Source organism: Tiliqua scincoides, chromosome 5 (assembly GCF_035046505.1).
Source record: "Tiliqua scincoides isolate rTilSci1 chromosome 5, rTilSci1.hap2, whole genome shotgun sequence".
Classification (NCBI taxonomy): domain Eukaryota; kingdom Metazoa; phylum Chordata; class Lepidosauria; order Squamata; family Scincidae; genus Tiliqua; species Tiliqua scincoides.
The window spans coordinates 92,742,366-92,759,160 of NC_089825.1; the positions used below are offsets into that span (position 1 = coordinate 92,742,366).

At 44.1% G+C, this 16,795-nt stretch overlaps 1 protein-coding gene and 1 pseudogene across 2 annotated transcripts; both read left to right on the forward strand.

The window, feature by feature from the left end:
* The first annotated feature begins 5,403 nt into the window (after positions 1 to 5,403).
* On the forward strand, positions 5,404 to 16,795 carry EMC10 (ER membrane protein complex subunit 10). Of its 2 annotated transcripts, XM_066628357.1 has the most exons (8): positions 5,404 to 5,548; positions 8,221 to 8,287; positions 11,301 to 11,413; positions 13,225 to 13,329; positions 14,198 to 14,379; positions 15,226 to 15,319; positions 15,511 to 15,600; positions 16,497 to 16,678. In XM_066628357.1, exons 1-7 carry the CDS (start codon positions 5,408 to 5,410, stop codon positions 15,592 to 15,594), a joined length of 786 nt encoding a protein of 261 aa, XP_066484454.1. In that variant the 5' UTR covers positions 5,404 to 5,407; the 3' UTR covers positions 15,595 to 15,600; positions 16,497 to 16,678. The 2 variants fall into 2 exon arrangements, with proteins under 2 accessions (XP_066484454.1, XP_066484453.1); XM_066628356.1 differs by lacking the exon at positions 15,511 to 15,600 and having other exon boundaries at positions 16,497 to 16,795.
* Positions 12,719 to 12,834, forward strand: LOC136654749 (5S ribosomal RNA; annotated as a pseudogene).

Genomic DNA, 16,795 nt, shown 5'->3' on the forward strand with positions numbered 1-16,795 from the left:
CCTGCATAATTTTGTATGTCTCAATCATGTCCCCCCTCCTACTCAGGAGGTTTGGAACTCAGGAGGTTTGAAACTCCTACTCAGGTTTGGAAGGCAGCTTTAGCAAAAGTATTGGGCCACACCAAAATGCTGTTACAGGTTTAGATAATGGCTACCAGTTGGCCAATTCTGGGTTCAAGCAGATCACTGGCTGACCCTCGAGGACAACAGGGGGCCTGATCCTATCCCAATCTGGGGGCCCAGTCTTATCCAATTTCCAGCACTGATGCAGTTATGCCAGTGGGGTGTGCACTGCATCCTGCAGTGGGGGGGGGGAGCAGGCTTCCTCAAAGTAAGGGAACATTTGTTCCATGGCTGCACTGGTGCTGGGAAGTTGGATAGGACTGGGCACTGAAGGAGGTGTTAATGGCTCTGATTACCGTATATGACAGGAAGCCATTGAACTTTTGTGAGTTGGCACAATATGAGGACCTGATAGGAGGTGTTGACGTGAAAACATAATGCAACTCAGCTCTGTGTGTGAAAGGACACAAGAAGCTGCTTGCAAACAGGCAGGGAGTGGAGCTGACTGAGACTCCAGTCCAGGCTATGATGAAAGCTCTCTGGGAAACGGGTGTAACCTTGTAGGAGTAATCTGCTACCTGCCTTCATCCAGTGCTCAACTTGTACACTTGTAAATAAAAAAAATTTCAGAAAGAAATCATGAGCCTCTCTAGTGATCTCTCCTCTAAAGCAGAGGTTCTTAACTTTTTTGTGTCTCATGCACCTCCAATATATTTTCTTGTTTAGTTATTTAATAATACATTATTTCAAATGTTATTATTTGCTGTAACTACTAAGGCTTTCATGGTCAGCACTCATACTGTTAAAATTTGCATTATTCAGGCTAATAGGCAGTGGTCTAATAAAACAGCTGACCTAATGTTTTGCCTACTACTGTGGCACGCGTTCTCAAAGGAAAAAGATATAGCCAGTGGCTCTTCAAATTATCCAGTACAATGGTTGTTCTATTAGACTGCGGCCTATCAGCCTGAATAATGCAAATTTTAACATTATTATTTGCTATTTTCCTGGAATTGCATTGAAGACATATTGGGGGAAAAAAAGTAAGATTACATTTCAACCACCCAGGTGGGGGAAGTTACATATTTGCTTCATAGAATAAAAAAAAACTCATTAAGAAAAATAAGTGAGAAGGCCAAAAACAATAGATATTGTAGCTTATGAGAACATACATACATTATTGACTTTTGTTTACACATCAGTAATCTAAAGAAATTGTCCACATGGAGTTACAAAAAAATGTATCAAGGTACATTTATTCTCAATTCTGGCAGCACTTCACACACACCCTTCATACACTGGGGTTAAGAATCCCTGCTGTATAATAATAAAAATAAATAATAATAATAATAATAAAGGAAGCCAGAATTTGGTTAGCTTTGCCCAGAGAGCTTCTTGATGCTCAAGGAAGTAGGGAGCATATGTAATTCTGAATTCCTGGTGTGGATAAAAATACCTTAGAACAGTGGCTCTCAAACTTTTAGTACCAGAACCCACTCTATAGTAGGGGAATCTGTCAGGATCCACCAGAAGTGACTGTGACCATAAGTGACATCATCAAGCAGGAAAGTTTTTAACAATCCTAGGCTGCAATCCTACCCACACTTACCCAGGAGTAAGTTCCATTTATGATCATTGTTAAAAGCAAGTACAGATGTGTAACATTTCCCCAGATGCAGTCACATACCATGGTAGCATCAAGTCTAATATTTTAAAAATAAAATATTGAAATGAATGGGGACCCACCTAGTGGGACCCACCCCACTGTTTGAGAAACACTGCCTTAGAAAACCTAAATAGTAACTTGATTATGGAGTACAGTAAAACAAGGAATAGATAGAATACTCTTGGGTATTCCAGATTAATTCCTTATCCCAGTGAAAGAGAAGCACTACAGCAGACTCCACCACTTCTGGGCTGTTCTACTACTAATCTTCCCCTTCCCCCAGAACTTTTTCCAGCTTTGGTAGACACTGGCAATAATGAGAACTAGAAAACTGAAAATAAAAATAAAAAGATCTGCCCTTTCCCTATCATCTCTTGGTAGAACTGGGAAAAGGAGAGCAGTTGATAAGGAAAGCAGAGGTATAGGAACTGAAGTGATCATAAGAACATAAGAATATAAGAACATAAGAAGAGCCCCACTGGATCAGGCCATAGGCCCATCTAGTCCAGCTTCCTGTATTTCACAGCGGCCCACCAAATGCCCCAGGGAGCACACCTGATAACAAGAGACCTGCATCCTGGTGCCCTCCCTTGCATCTGACATAGCCCATTTCTAAAATCAGGAGGTTGCACATACACATTATGGCTTGATGACATCACATCACTCTTGACTTCCTAAGAATAACTCATTCAAGAAAAGGAGGTATTGTGTTCTAGAAACATATTCAATCACTGGCAGACTGAATAGCAGTCTAGGAAGGGCCGTACCACATAAATGCATGAGAATCTGGGGGGCTTTCCATAGATGTATGGACCTATTTGCAGTCTCCTATACTGTATAAATCCATGAGAATTCAGGCTTTTTCAGCATAGATCTAATTTTGATAGCTTGGGAAAGCAACAGGGCAGCAATTTCTAGCATAGCTAGTTTCAAGCAGGCATGCAAATGTGAGTGTGTTGGATGGCTGAAGAGCACTCCCTCCCCCCACAGTGCTGCTTCTACGCCTGCCTAGGGTGTATGGGTAGGCTGCAGCACTCCAGCTGCATGGAAAACTGGGTTTCACTTTGTTTAGGAAAACGGCAGACAGTGTTATGGGGAACAGCATTACCGGGGGGGGGGGGTGAATCTGCGGTTCCCATATCCACAGATTCACTTATCCGCAGATCGGGTCCACTCCCCCTCTAATGGCCGCAGATGTCCGCAGCCTCTGCTGGGCTCAAACTGAGCCTGAGAGCAAAAACTATGTTACTTCCATTTTTTGTGTGTCCTTCTCATGACAACCCTGTGAGGTAGGTGAGGCTGAGAGAGAGAGAGAGAGAGTGTGACTGGCCCAAGGTCACCCAGGAAGCTTCATCACTGAGTGGAGATTTGAACCTGGATTTTCCAGGTCTGAGTCCAACTCTGTCCTGAACCACTACACCAAGTGGAACAGAAAAGACTGCTGATTTTGCAAGAAAGCACCCCTTAAATTAAGTTATATGTGAGGACTGTAGGTGACTGTTTGAGGTGACATGCTGAGAATATGGCAGCAGTGTTTTAAGGTACTTTCTTGGGATGAAGCACCCTAAAATGTACCAGGACCACAGCTGGAGCCCTCCCTCAGTACAAGAGTTCTGTTAAAAAATAGAATTTTAAGGTTCTGGTATTTGAGTTCCAAACTAGTTATCTGACAACACAGCATGTCATTGGCCTGTAATGGTCTCACCAAACCTCACCATTTTAGCAAAGGTTTTAGGCCAACGATCATAACAGTATCCTTGCACTCTTGTTCTCTTGCCTCCTTAATTTCTTCACTTGCTTCATCTTCCACTGAACCATACCTCCTCTAAGGAAACATGCTTAGGATCGCCCTGAAGGGTTGCCTTGGGTCGTGGTCTTACTTAGAAGCAAGTACCAGCGAAATCAAGGGGATTTGCAGCATAATCCTAGGCATGTCTATTCAGAATATTCAATGGTCTTTGCTCCCATGTAAGTCTGCATTGGATTAGTTAGGCGGCAATCCTATCCACACTTTCCTAAGAGTAAGCCCCACAATGGGACTTACTTCTGAGTGGACATGCATAGGCTTTGCCCTAAATTTCCTAGGTTGAGAATAGTGAGGTTATATACCAGGGTGACCAAACCACGGCTCGTGAGCCTCATGCGGCTCTTTGCATATAACATGTGGCTCTCCTTTTTGTATCATAGTTAATATAAAAGGCAAGTAAGAAATTGTCAAACTTTATAATTATTTTCTGGGTATAGAATCCACTGGATTAAAATTTAAGTTTAATGTTCATGGTGAGTAAAGGTATTTAAGAATTCAGAATGCTTCTTAAATATCACGGCTCTCAAATATCTGAAGTTTATCTTATGTGGCGCTTACATTAAGCAAGTTTGGCCACCCCTGTTATACACACACACACACACACAAAATCATGTAACGCCCCACTTATGAGCCCCCACTGATTTCTCAGGGTTTACTGTCAACTGGGTGTGCAGAGTACAGAAACCTCACAGTGCAATCCTGCATATTTACTCAGAGGTAAGCCCCAGGAATCCAGTGGGGCTGACTCTCCAAGACATATGCATAAGATCACAGCCCAAACTATGTAAGGCTGCAATCCTCTAACTGTGGTCCTACTAGTGCAGCAATTTTCAACCTTTTTCATCTCATGGCACACTGACAAGATGCTAAAATTGTCAGAGCACAACATTCATTTTTTTACAATTGACAAGGCACACCCATTGACAGCAGGGGCTCACATCCCCCAGTGGCCCTACTAACAAAAGGCCCTCTCCCAAACTCTTGCGGCACACCAGCAGGTCACCCGCGGCACACCAGTGTGCCACGGCAGTGTGGTTGAAAATGGCTCCGCCTAGTGGGTCATGACCTGATTTTTGGTGGGTCACTAAAGGATGATGCAAAGATCAGATAACTGATTGCCTCAAGCCCTGTGGCTATTCCAAGATCAGATCCCGTAGCTGCTAATTACTCTGCAAAGAGCTCAGCTCCTGCAGTTTGCAAGATAGCTGCTAATTGCCTTGCAAGGAGATGAGCTCCTGCAGTTTGCAAGCAGGTGTAAATATAGGGAGATAAATGTTTGAGGGTCTTTTTTATCTGGTTATCATTGCTTGTAAACAAACAAACAAACAAATATTATTTCTTTCTAGATTTCATTTTTTAATGGCTGGCAAACCTAGGTGGGTCCCTATATAGAGTGGGTCCTAGGTGGGTCCCTATACAGTGTCATTTTAAAAAGTGGGTCCTGGTGCTAAAGAGTTTGGGAGCCATTAGATAAACACTTTCCTGGGAGTAAGCCCATAAACACTATAAAAACACTTTCCTGGGAGTAAGCCCACTGAACACAATGGGATTTACTTCTGAGTAGACATGCCTAGGCTTGTGCTGCAAACGAGGCTGCAGGGCTGCTGAGGGACCACTGACAGTCCACCAGGCAGCTTCACATCCGAGCCCCCTTCCAACTACTGGTGCACTTTCTTTTTTTGCACTACAGACAACAGGGACTGCACTTTTTTGCACCACGGTGCGCACGGTGCACGCGCCACCCAAGCGGAACCGCACCTGCAGCGCGCGCGCGCCCACCTCGCCTGCGATTGGCTGGTTTGCCTACCGGCTCGCCCAATGACTGCCCTTGTCCCCGACCGCTCTGTGGCTCCCCCCTCCCAGCGCGTCACATGACCCAGGAAGGGAGAGTCATGGCTGCGGATGGGGCCGCTGGCAGGCCTTTCCGCCTCTCCCTCCTGCCCTTGCTGCTGTCGCCGCTCCTCGTCCGGGCTGCTGGAGTCGGGAGCTGCCGGGGAGAGGCCGGCCTCAGGGTAAGCCTGGGGCTGGCTAGCCGCACACGGGAGCCCTGCGCTGTCAGTGACTGCTGGTGGGGTGTCTTGGGAGGAAGCTTTGCACGGGGGGGGGCCCTCTCTGCGCTGGCCCCTGGGTCATCGATTTTCTTTTTAAAACCTGCTTACTTATTTCTGACCTTGCATTTGGTCCCAATAAAGGAATTATTTTGCTGTTAACACTACCTTTCACTACCTACCATGAAACACACTCTCCTGTTTAGCGGCTCACTAAGCCTTCTAGATCAGTGTTTCCGAGTCAGTGGTATGGGTACCACCGGTGGTACTTGAGGTGGTGTCTGGTGGTACTCTGGAACCCATGGGACACTTGTCACCAGGCATCGAGACCAGGAGTGCGATGCAACAAACAGTGGTAGGAGGCTCGGCTCAATGGGCAGAGCTCCAAAGCATCTGATGGCTATGTGCAATCATGATGGGTATGGATTGATGGGTATTTGCAACTTTCTGATTTCAGAAGTAGACTACCTCAGAATGCCAGGTGCAAAGGAAAGGCACCAGGATGCAGGTCTCTTGTTGTCTTGTGTGCTTCCTGAGGCATCTGGTGGACCACTGTGAGATACAGGAAGCTGGACTAGATGGGCCTTTGGCCTGATCCAGCAGGGCTCTTCTGATGTTCATGCTTTTCCGTGCTCAGAAAAACCCTCCTGTCTACCCTGAGCCTCTTACTGGTATTTGTTGCATCACATCTGGCCTCCTAACCCAGAAGTAACTGGCGATGATGTAATCGCTGGTTACATCTGGTGGTACTTTGAATGGATGGACCATGTGAAGTGGTACAGCAAACCTTGAAAAACAGTGTGCTAGATTCAATGCTTCCTAAATTTTTGAGCACCAGGACCCACTTTTGGAAACAACTATTGCTACCGCTAGACAAAAAGAAATCTAGAAAGAAATATTTTCAATAATAACTAATAAATTATTAATAATAATTGGGGTCCTGTGTTCCTGAGGTTGCTAGAGACCTTACATGTAGTATGTGTGTGTAAACATTTGTTAGATGCTTTCTGGGAATGGAGTTTAAGCCATTTCTGCCCGACATAGCATTTACACAACAGGGATCAAATGTGTATACCTGTGGGCTGGGCAAAAATGGGTCAAGGCCTGTTCCACCAAACCTTTACAGTCATTCTAGGGTACCCAGAAGGCTGACCTGGAGAGCAAGATGTGCAGTTAGGGACCTCCAGGCCAATCAAAAGGCTGAAACTCATGCCATTGATCTGTGGCATGCCAATTACTAAGGAAAATGTGACAAATGTGATTTGGAGGTATGAAGATTACCCCACACCAGCTAACAGGTTTTTTTCCGGCAAACCGAGCAAATTTGTTTTTTTAAATGTTTCAAAACCTTATTGTAACCCACCAAAAATTGACTCACAACCTACTAGTGGGTCCCAACCCATAATTTGGGTAAAACCGTTCTAGATGTTAATTCTGTCCTCATACATTTTTGGGCAAAGTTAATACAAGACATCAGTCATAGCATCAGCTTATGCAGTCATTCACCTAATCATCTTCCAGTGTGGTATATATGCTCTCATTTGCCAGCGTTTCCCATCATAGGATGCATAGGACAAACAGGCTACTGTTTGTGCAAAAAAATAAACATCTGACTTTAAACTATGGCAACATTTTAGTCTTCCGGAACACTTTACTGCTGAAAGTTGACAATCTTCAACAAAAGGACTTCAAAGGAAAATTCTAAGTTGAAATGGATGAACTAGAACTTGTAATCAAACTTGCTGATATTTGATTATTGCTTGATAAAGACATGGGATTTTTCCCACCACAGGAATTAAATGAATGTAGAACTAGCCATGGGGGTTGTGTTACAGTCAGTTACTGCTGTTTTGAATGGATACTGTTCTTATATACATTTACTCTTTGTATCATCATTCAGTCGTTTCCGACTCTTCATGACCCCATTGACCACAGCACACCAGGCCTCCCTGTCTACTACTAACTTCTGGAGTTTGTCCAAATTCATGTTCATTGCCTCAGTGACACTTTCTAACCATCTCATCTACTGCCGTCCCCTTCTCCTTTTGCCCTCAGTTTTTCCCAGCATCAGGGAAAATGCTTTTTGTATCAGTGGTCCATAAATGTCTATGCCCCAATAAATCTGTTTATTAAGGAACAACAAGACTTGGCTATACTGGTACAGCATTGCACGTTTTATTCCTCAAACACCAAGTGGTCCAGTTTGGATGACATGTCTGAACCAGCCCCACCTACACGATTTGCAGGATACGAGTATACATGTCTTGCTCCCTGGTTGCACCATTCCACTTTCATAATCACATTGGGGTTGGTGTCATCTGAACTGCCCCCTCACATGCAATATTTAAAAAATGTATAATGTATTGGGCTGGTTCAGGCATCACATCCGTACTGGCCCAGTATTTCATAACAGTGCATTGTAGCAAATCTCTAAGTAGTTGTTAGACTGCATTTTTCCTGTGGTTGATAGAGCACTGCTAGTACACATATTTACAGTACAGCAGTGAACCTGTGCACGTTGGCACTGTATATGTCAGGTAGATAGAGGATTTGGGGCCAAATTGGAGTATAAAGAGGATGGGGACAAAAACTGAGAGAAGAATGGAATTTATTTCCCACTCCTCTGTTCCCTGTAGCCAGGTGAGGCCCGAGACTCCGAGGCCTGTGGACTGACTCTGCAACTGGAGCACTCATTTGAGCTGGGTGAGTAGACTTTGCGTGTGCGTGTGCGTGCACGCGCGTGCATAGGGCTCAGACTTTGTAAGAATTATCATGAGATACCTGATCTGGTGCCTCACTGGCTTCAGGGAGTTTTTTTCTGCCATCCCAGATGGGATTTTTGTCTGTTCTCCCCCCCCCCCCCCATGCATCAGTGGGTACTATAATCTATAATTGCAGTTGGGTGGTTGAACCTACTAGAACATGTGAAGGGGAAGAAATAACTTGGCAGATGAATTTTGCTGAGGGTCTGACTGATGGGTGAGAGAAGGCATTTTCCCTTGGGTCAAACTGAATAAGGATTCTTATGCATCTCTGTTTGTTGCTTCTCCATCTGCAATTTCTTACTTAAGTCCTCAGAATGATTGTTCTGCTCATAACCTTTTGCAGTACATCTGCTTTGCTTGTGCTGCAGTGAGGTTTAGGTTATGTAGGTGGCTGCGATAACCTCATTGGGTGCATTCTCATATACTGGTGTTTTTTGACTTGTCTTGAGGAGAGTGTTGCTGTAGCGCAGTGATTCCCAAACTGTGTGTGCACTGCAGCGAAGTCATAGTGGTGCTGTGTGATGTCCTTGGCAGCCTGTTTTTACTGGTGATCCCTGGCAGTGCCATCTTGGCCAGGTGAGAGTGCACGATTCTCACACAATCTTGCAATTGCCACTGTGACAGGGTGGTGTGGAAGAAGGGCATCATGACCACAGTAAGTTTGGGAGAGGATCTGAAGATCCTCTGAAGATCCAAAGTAAGTCTGAAAACGATCTGAAGATCTTTATCAGGAGAGATAAGATCTTTCCATGGTGCAGGTACCAGAGATTTTGAAAGCCCGACCGGGGGGGGGGGGCGCTTTCTTCTCGGAAACCTAATCGTCAGGGACAGTATTGGGGGAGGTGCAATGTCTGCAATCAAGCTGCTGGCTCCATGCTAAGATACCATATGGAAGAAAAAGCATTAAGGGTAAAGTTTAAGTTGGAAATTTAAGATAAGTATGTGTTAATATTGTCCCCAGCTTTGACTGACTGATTTGGCTAAAAGCCCTGGATACACTGAAGGCGTTAATGAGAAACTTTTTAAGGATGTTGACAGTGCTCTTTATCTTTGTAGTGGAATAAATTGGTCGTGGATTATAATTATAAATATAATTTGGTGTGTGGACTAAAATCCAGAATTACTTGTGGACATAATTTTTATTAGACTTGAAAGAGTTTTGTCTCCTTGAGACTGTTTCTTTCGTTGTCTTTTTTTCCATTAATCACACTGTTATCTGTAAGAAAAATTCAAAAAATGCCTGACTGAAAAAACATGTGGTGGAAGTAAAGAGAATGATACGCTGTGGACATCTTGTGGATCAGAGAGAAATTGCAAGATGTAACCTGTTCCAGATATTTGGACTCAAATGATCCTCAAAAATTTGGAAAAATTGCTTACAATGAGAAGACAGCAGTTGAGCTGGTCATTGCAGATTCAAGCCAGTTTAAAGACTCTCTCTCAACCGATAGATGTGTGCAAGGAGAAATTGAAAGATGTGAAGAAAACAGAAGATAAACAGAAGGAGAAAGCGGAAAAGATTATGGTGAGGGATGAAATTATCAGAAGAGTGGGTAGAGAAATTAGAAGAGTGGAAAATCAACAGGATCTAGAGGGGATGCTGATGGAGATTGAAATAGAGAAGATGGACAGAGTAACATGGGTGCACAAAATACAAAATTTGTTGGAACAAGAAGAAAACATATCCCAGTTAATTGGAAGAATGAACATACCTTATACAAGAAAGTGTGGGCTTATTGGATTCTGTTATGGAGATAAATTATTAAAGATATTACAGGAGAAAAAATGGAAAGAAAGAAAAAGAAACCTGAGGGTTAAAGAAAATTGGAGAATTTTATTTAGTTAATAACTGGTTTAAAATTTACTTAAAAATAAATATATATGAAATTGATATATATATGAATTAGAATGAATTAGAAAAAATAGCTGGAAATGTTAGCGTGTGGATGAATTGTTTTATAGGTGGTTATTATGTTAAAGAAAAAAATGTAGTCAGATTGGAGAATTAGATTGGAGAATGCTAAAGAACATATTATAAGAGATTGTTGGTTTTATTATAATTTGGAATTTAGATTATTATTTGATATTAATGAGTAATTGAACTAGTTGAGATGATAAAAAGTGAATATTTAGAAAAGATACAGGGAATTAGGAAAAATCTATTATATTTGATATAAGAAATATATAAATGAGTAGAAGAGTTAGCAGTAGATGGAAGAATTGTTTTACATGTTATACTTTGGTAATTAGATTATTTTGTTTTAATATTAATGAGTAATTGAAGTAAGTTTATGTTTGATAGAAAGTAAAAATTTAGAAAATATAGTACAGGGCATTAGGGAAAATTTAGTATATATTATGTAAATAAATGGATAAACTAATAAGAGGCAGAAGTAGATGAGTAGTAGATTAGGAGATATAGTATGATTGATGAGTAAAGGTATATGGTATTTAGCACTCCTAAATGTATGTTATATGTTTGTATGTCTGTGTGTGTTAATTAAAAATAAATTTTAAAAAAAAAGTTTGGGAGCTTCTGCTGTAGCGGATTCCTGAAGTGAGGTGGAATATGGAAAATGGGAGAACATTTTGGCTTAACTGGTTGTATCACATGCTAACTGTGTGCTTTAGAATTATTATTCTTATTAAGAATGTTTATATACAGTATTGCTTTTCAACAGAGTAGTTCAGAAAGCTGTTTACATAGAAATAAATCAAAAATGATTCCCAAAGGTCTCTCACTCATTAAAAAAAAATTACAGAAGAGACACCAGTAACAGCCACTGGAAAAGACGCCATGCTGGGGTGAAAAGAAATAGTTGTACCCCTCCCCCACTAAATATAAGAGGACACCACTTTGAAAGGTGCCTCTTGCCCCGTTCCTAGGGATGAATTCACCCTCTAAATGTAGGAACAGGATCCAGGACTCTTGGGTTTTCTCTCTCCTGCAGATGACAGCATCAGATTCAAAAAGCGGGGCACCCTTCTGTGGAATGTGGCCGCTGATGTCAGTCTCTCGCTCACCCAGAAGCAGTTAACCGAGGAGGAGCGCAACAAACTTAGGGTGAGTGTACAAGAGAGGCGTCTTGGCTTTGCTTATGCAGAAAGAAGCAGTTGGAGACACATGGGGGAACGAGGGAGGCAATCTTCTGGTGAGGAGAAGTAATGGATAGCAGGAAAAAAGGAAGGGTGGGGCTTGTTTAGCACATCTAGAGCAGGAGCAAGGAGGACTGGGATGATAGCAGTGTACTTCGAGGGAGGGGTGAATTGGAGAGTAAATGTTGAAGGCTGAGCTAGCCTGCTTTAAGGCTTAATGAATGCTTTCCAGGATGCTGGGCTTATAGAGTTTGCCATGCCCTGCCAGCTACCAATTGGACTCCAGATTGGTCTTTTGCTCCTTTGGAGGGTGGTGGTGGTGAAGTCAATAATTGGTTGCCTCACAATCACTGGCAAATGTTCTTCATTTTCTTGGGGCCATGTTCTTTAGTGGCTAGGCATGCTCTTGGAACATATGCTTGGACCCTCCAAAATGTATAGGATTAGGGGCAATGCTCTGCTTTTAAAGATGAGGGGGAGCAGGAGGTTGCCGAGAATAAGACAGTTCAGTTTGCCATCTTCTGATACAGAGTGTTCTTACGCATTTTGGTAGCTCCTTCAACGGAATAAGCAGTTAGACAATTGTACCTTCCCCTAGTGCTTGTGAATCATCTGCATGCCCCATAGCTATGTAAAGACCTTTTAACTGGGGAGTTGGTAAATTGTAACTAAGAGGAGGACATGTGACTCAGTCCAGGTCTTCGGGCAGAGGGCATGTTGAGTGGGCAGGAAATAAGGATTATGTGGCAGGCACTTGCTTTGAGGTGTGTACATGCACCACACAAGTGTGCATGTGTCTAGAGCGGCCATTTTCAACCACTGTGACTTGGCACACTGGTGTGCCATCGGAGTTGGGAGAGGGTCATTTATTAATAGGGCCATTGGGAGATGTGAGCCCCCCACCCACAGCCTTGTCCATTGTCAAAATCTGATGGTGTGCCTTGATAATTTTAATACCTTGTCAGTGTGCTGTGAGACAAAAAGGTTGAAAATCACTGCTGTAGAGTGTGTCTCTGTTGGTGTGAAACTTTCCCAAGGTTCAGGCAGTTCTGTGTAATCATGGCAGTTTGCCTTTGAAGCACATACAGTGGGCCCTCAGTATCCACAGGGGATCTGTTTCCAGACCCCCCCCCAACTGATACAACTTTTGGCCCCCAACTTGGGCCAAAAGCCCAAAGACTCCCCAGCATGTCTGGAAGGCACTTCCAGTTGCATCTGGGAAGTCTTTGAGGCCCTTCAGATGTGGCACCCGCTGAACTTGCGGGTGAGAAGGGCCTACTGTGTTACCCTGCACATGCCCAATCTCGTCTGATCTCGGAAGCTAAGCAGGGTCAGGCCTGGTTAGTACTTGGATGGGAGACTGCCTGGGAATACCGGGTGCTGTAGGCTTATACCATAGTCTTTTGAGACTGAAGGTTGCCAACCAATCTCTCTGGCAACCTGATAAACTTTCTTTGAAAAACAGTTGCACACTCTGAACAACAAAACATGTTTATGGCTCTTTTGTTGGGGGACAGATACTCAGAAATACCTCGCTGTTCTTTGCTACTACCTTCTTTAAAAAAAATCCAAATAATTTGGAAGTCTAAATCATGGAAGTAGAATATTGTATGCAAAAGTAAACAAAATATAGGCTGGTCACTGGATGTTGATTTACTGTGCCTACAAATGGCTCCTTCACTGGTGGTGTGGGTGGGCAGGGAGGAAAGAAGTTTTTATGTTACGGCAAGAGACACAGTTGTTCTTTTCTACCTTTTGACTTTTCTCCATAAACCCCAGGAAGTGGCTACAGAGGGTGGGCTGTACAGGGTGCGGATCCCTCGGCGGCCCCTGGGGAGCACTGAGGAGAGCGGAGCTGAGTATGTTACCTCCTTTGTCCGAGCGGTGAGTGTTCTCTGAGGCTGCTTGTAGGGGAAGCAGGGCACAGCTCTTGGCAAGGATTCTGCCTTTGCCTAACCACCTGGGCCAACCACATCCCTTTACCAGAACATCTGACTATGTCTGCTTTATTGAGACAGGATAGTTGGAAAAATGAGGCTCTCATCTTGCTAGGAAGGTGGCTCCGTAGCCAGTTCTTTCCTCCAATACTGGAGCCCTTAACTTAATCAGCCCATAGGTAGTGGGAGTTGTACTGGCGAGTAAATGGGGTGGGGGTGATGGCAGCCCGTAATATCCCCCAAGGATTCTTACTACATTATCTTCTGTATGAATATCTTTTGTATTAATGATTGACATGTTGAGACCAAAAAAGGCTCAGGACAAGTAACAATAAATTTTATATATAGAAAAAAATATTCAGTGTGAAAGTAATTTTAAGCAGCGGAGTGCTAAAAAAAGCCCCACTTTGTACCAGCTCAGCCACCCACCCTGCTTCAAAATCTCAACCAAATATTGAAGGCACTCTGATAATTCCCAGAAATGTTTAGCTTTGGTGAGTCTCCAGAACTGAACTCGTTGTTTGTGGGGCAACCACCAAGATCTCTTTATGTGCTCTTAGATTTTAGTGGCCACTGATGGCCATTCTTAAGCAACTGTGATGAGGTCTAGCAAGGTGGTGGCCCTTGTTAGGTTCAATGTTCATTTTCTGTTCCCTGGAGAAGTGCTATGGCTCGTTCACCTCTTCCTGCCCTCCCCAACAACCTTTTTGCACAGAGCAGGCCTCCAGGAGGGGGTCTTATTGCTCAGCACGTGTTTGCCTTGTAGACAGTGGCAACAGAATTGGCAACATCTCTCATTCTTTCCCTCCCTATAGTGCTCCATGGTGGAATCTCATCTGTCAGATCGACTGACAGTTCACACGGACGTGGCTGGCAACATCATTGGCCTCTCTATTGTAACTGTGCCTGGCTCCTGCCATGGGGCAGAGGTGGAGGACGTGGACCTGGAACTGTTCAATACCACTGTCCTGCTCCAGCAGCCCATCCCAGCAGCCGTGTGAGTTGTCTTGTGGCTGGGTGGGGCTAGCAGTGGGTTCTACTTGAGCAGAGCTGAGGGGGCCAGGAACTGGGGATTTAGGCTTTGTTGCAGAGGGAAATGATAGCACCCAAGGGTTTGCAAACTTGGGGAATATGGCTATTTGGGACAGTGTGGGTGCACAGTCTGGTTGCAATGGCAGGACTCTTGGGCTCTCTGTATGAGGGGTTAGGAGCTATGTCTTGGGAGGAGATTTTAACGGGTTGAAGTGGCAAGCAAGAATTGCCTTGAAGTAGGAGAGAAAGGTCACTTCCTAAAGTCTCTGGAAGGAACCCTAAGCCCACTTAAGTGAGCTCTGTTAAAATCCATAGGATTAACTTCCAAGTAAATGAGTTTAGGGTTGCGGTACAAGTGTGGCAGAATTCAGAGGGGTTGGCAGCCACAACCTTGGTGAGGAATGGAGTGACGTTTGGAAACAGGAGGGGCAGTTAAGTGTGAGGTAGCACAAAAAAAAGGGGAAGAACAATGCTCAGAAATGTGTAATGTTATTACAACGAGCAAGATGCCCAATGTGTTTTAACATATACTCTTCCTTCGGCAAACAAATCTTGATTGTCTTGTTTCAATGAGAACAACAACAAAAGTCCTTGTAGACTCAGAGCATTGATTGTTTTACCTTGAAGAAGGCAGTATGTTGAAACTCATTAGCATTGAGTCATCGTTGGGCATCTTGCAGGTTGTGATAAGATTTCATTTTAAGAGCAACCAGTTTGAGCTTTTGCATTCTTCTGTTTTTGGCTTTTTGTGAACTCTTGAGAGGCAGTTTTCAGTGTTACTGCTGACGACTTTTTGCTTTCCTCTCCTCAGTCCTGAGACAGCGGCATTCATTGAGCGGATGGAACAAGAGCAGGCGCAGAAAGCCAAGAATCCACAGGAGCAGAAATCCTTCTTTGCCAAATATGTAAGTTATGGGGGAAGAGCAAATGCAGCCTTGCCACTACTACCCTTCCTGCAAGAAATAGTCTGAGCTGGAGGGCCATCTGGATGGCTTGACTCTGAACATGGCTAAAAACTGCAGCATCTGGGTAGCAGTGGCGGAGAAGGAAGAACACTGCTCCCCTCTCTGATTTCTGTTCTCCCCAATCCCTGCAGTGGCATTTAATTCTGGGCGGGGCAGTGCTTCTCCTAGCGACCAGCTCTGCAACAGCTCCACGGGATCCGGAGCGTCAGCCCTGAGCAAAAGTAAAGCCACTTTCTCCCCACTCCTTGCCACTCTCTTGCTTCCATCTTCTTGTGCACACCTTCTAATATAGCTTTGAATTCCTTCAGTGCTCCCTCATACTCCTTTTTTTTTCTACTGGGGACAAAAATTGCTCCCCCCACCCCACCCCTATGAACTGAGCCTTTTGTGTGACATTTACACACCAACTCTGTGGCAGGAGGGCATTTGAAGTGGTTACATCCTTTCCATTACTGACACTTTGGTTGGCTCACTGGGTCAGTGTACTCTCTTTTTTAAGTTCCCAAAGCAGTGCATTCTGGGAGCAGCCAGTGTCCTTGCTTCCTGAAATGTTTTTGTTTGCCTGCCGTCCATTCCGCTTGAGACAGGAACTCGCCTCCTTTGCCACTAATCGGGTGAGAAGCCCCTCAAGAAACCAAGGCACGTTTTGTGGAAACTGGGACAGACCCATCCTTTCTTCCCCCACCTTTTTCAATTTTCCATAATGCCAGACTCCTCCTGGTCTCCTTCCCTCTCTGTGCATGGTAGAACTCAGACTCCCCTATCCTGGTGGCAGATCCTCCCTTCTTCATGGGCACATGGCTCCCCTACCATTGGCTGGCACTGGGACAAGATCAGGTGCAATCCCTGGTGATGGGTGTCTTGTGATTTATTTTTTTTTAAAGGGTAACGCCTGTGTATAGTGCAGGAGAGATAGAGGAAGGGGAGTGAATTGGGTATGTAGCAGGGAATGCAGGTCAATTTCTAGTAACCTTCTTCTGAAGCAGAAGAATTAGGTCTTGGTGATGAGTTTTGTGTTTTTTTGCTCAGGCAGAGAGTGGGGAGGCAGGCCTTGGCACAGACAGCCTTTTTCTTTCAGTAACTTTGCATTTTTTTTCTCTCTCCCTCTCTCTTACAGTGGATGTACATAATTCCCATCGTCCTTTTCCTGATGATGTCTGGAGCACCTGATGCAGGGGGGCAGGGAGGGGGCAATGGAGGCAGTGCTGGGGGCGGGGGGCGGTGAGGATGACATCTCCTTTTTGGTGGGATGAGGTTGGAAAGGGATATGTAAATAAATATTACTGGGAGAAAATGGCACCTTTCCTTGTTTCTGACTTGTAGAAGTAAGGATAGTTTTGGATTACAGATAGGGAAGTGTTTGTATTTTTGTAAAGCCCTCTGAGTGTGCAAAGTCTTCATTTGTATTATATTGAA

Bases quoted from the DNA above. Each gene is read 5' to 3' on its own strand.
- EMC10 (XM_066628356.1), top strand. From the start codon at position 5,408: ATGACCCAGGAAGGGAGAGTCATGGCTGCGGATGGGGCCGCTGGCAGG. The intron at 8,288-11,300 runs GTGAGTAGACTT...TCTCTCCTGCAG, and splicing joins GGAGCACTCATTTGAGCTGG to ATGACAGCATCAGATTCAAA. The intron at 13,330-14,197 runs GTGAGTGTTCTC...CCCTCCCTATAG, and splicing joins TTACCTCCTTTGTCCGAGCG to TGCTCCATGGTGGAATCTCA.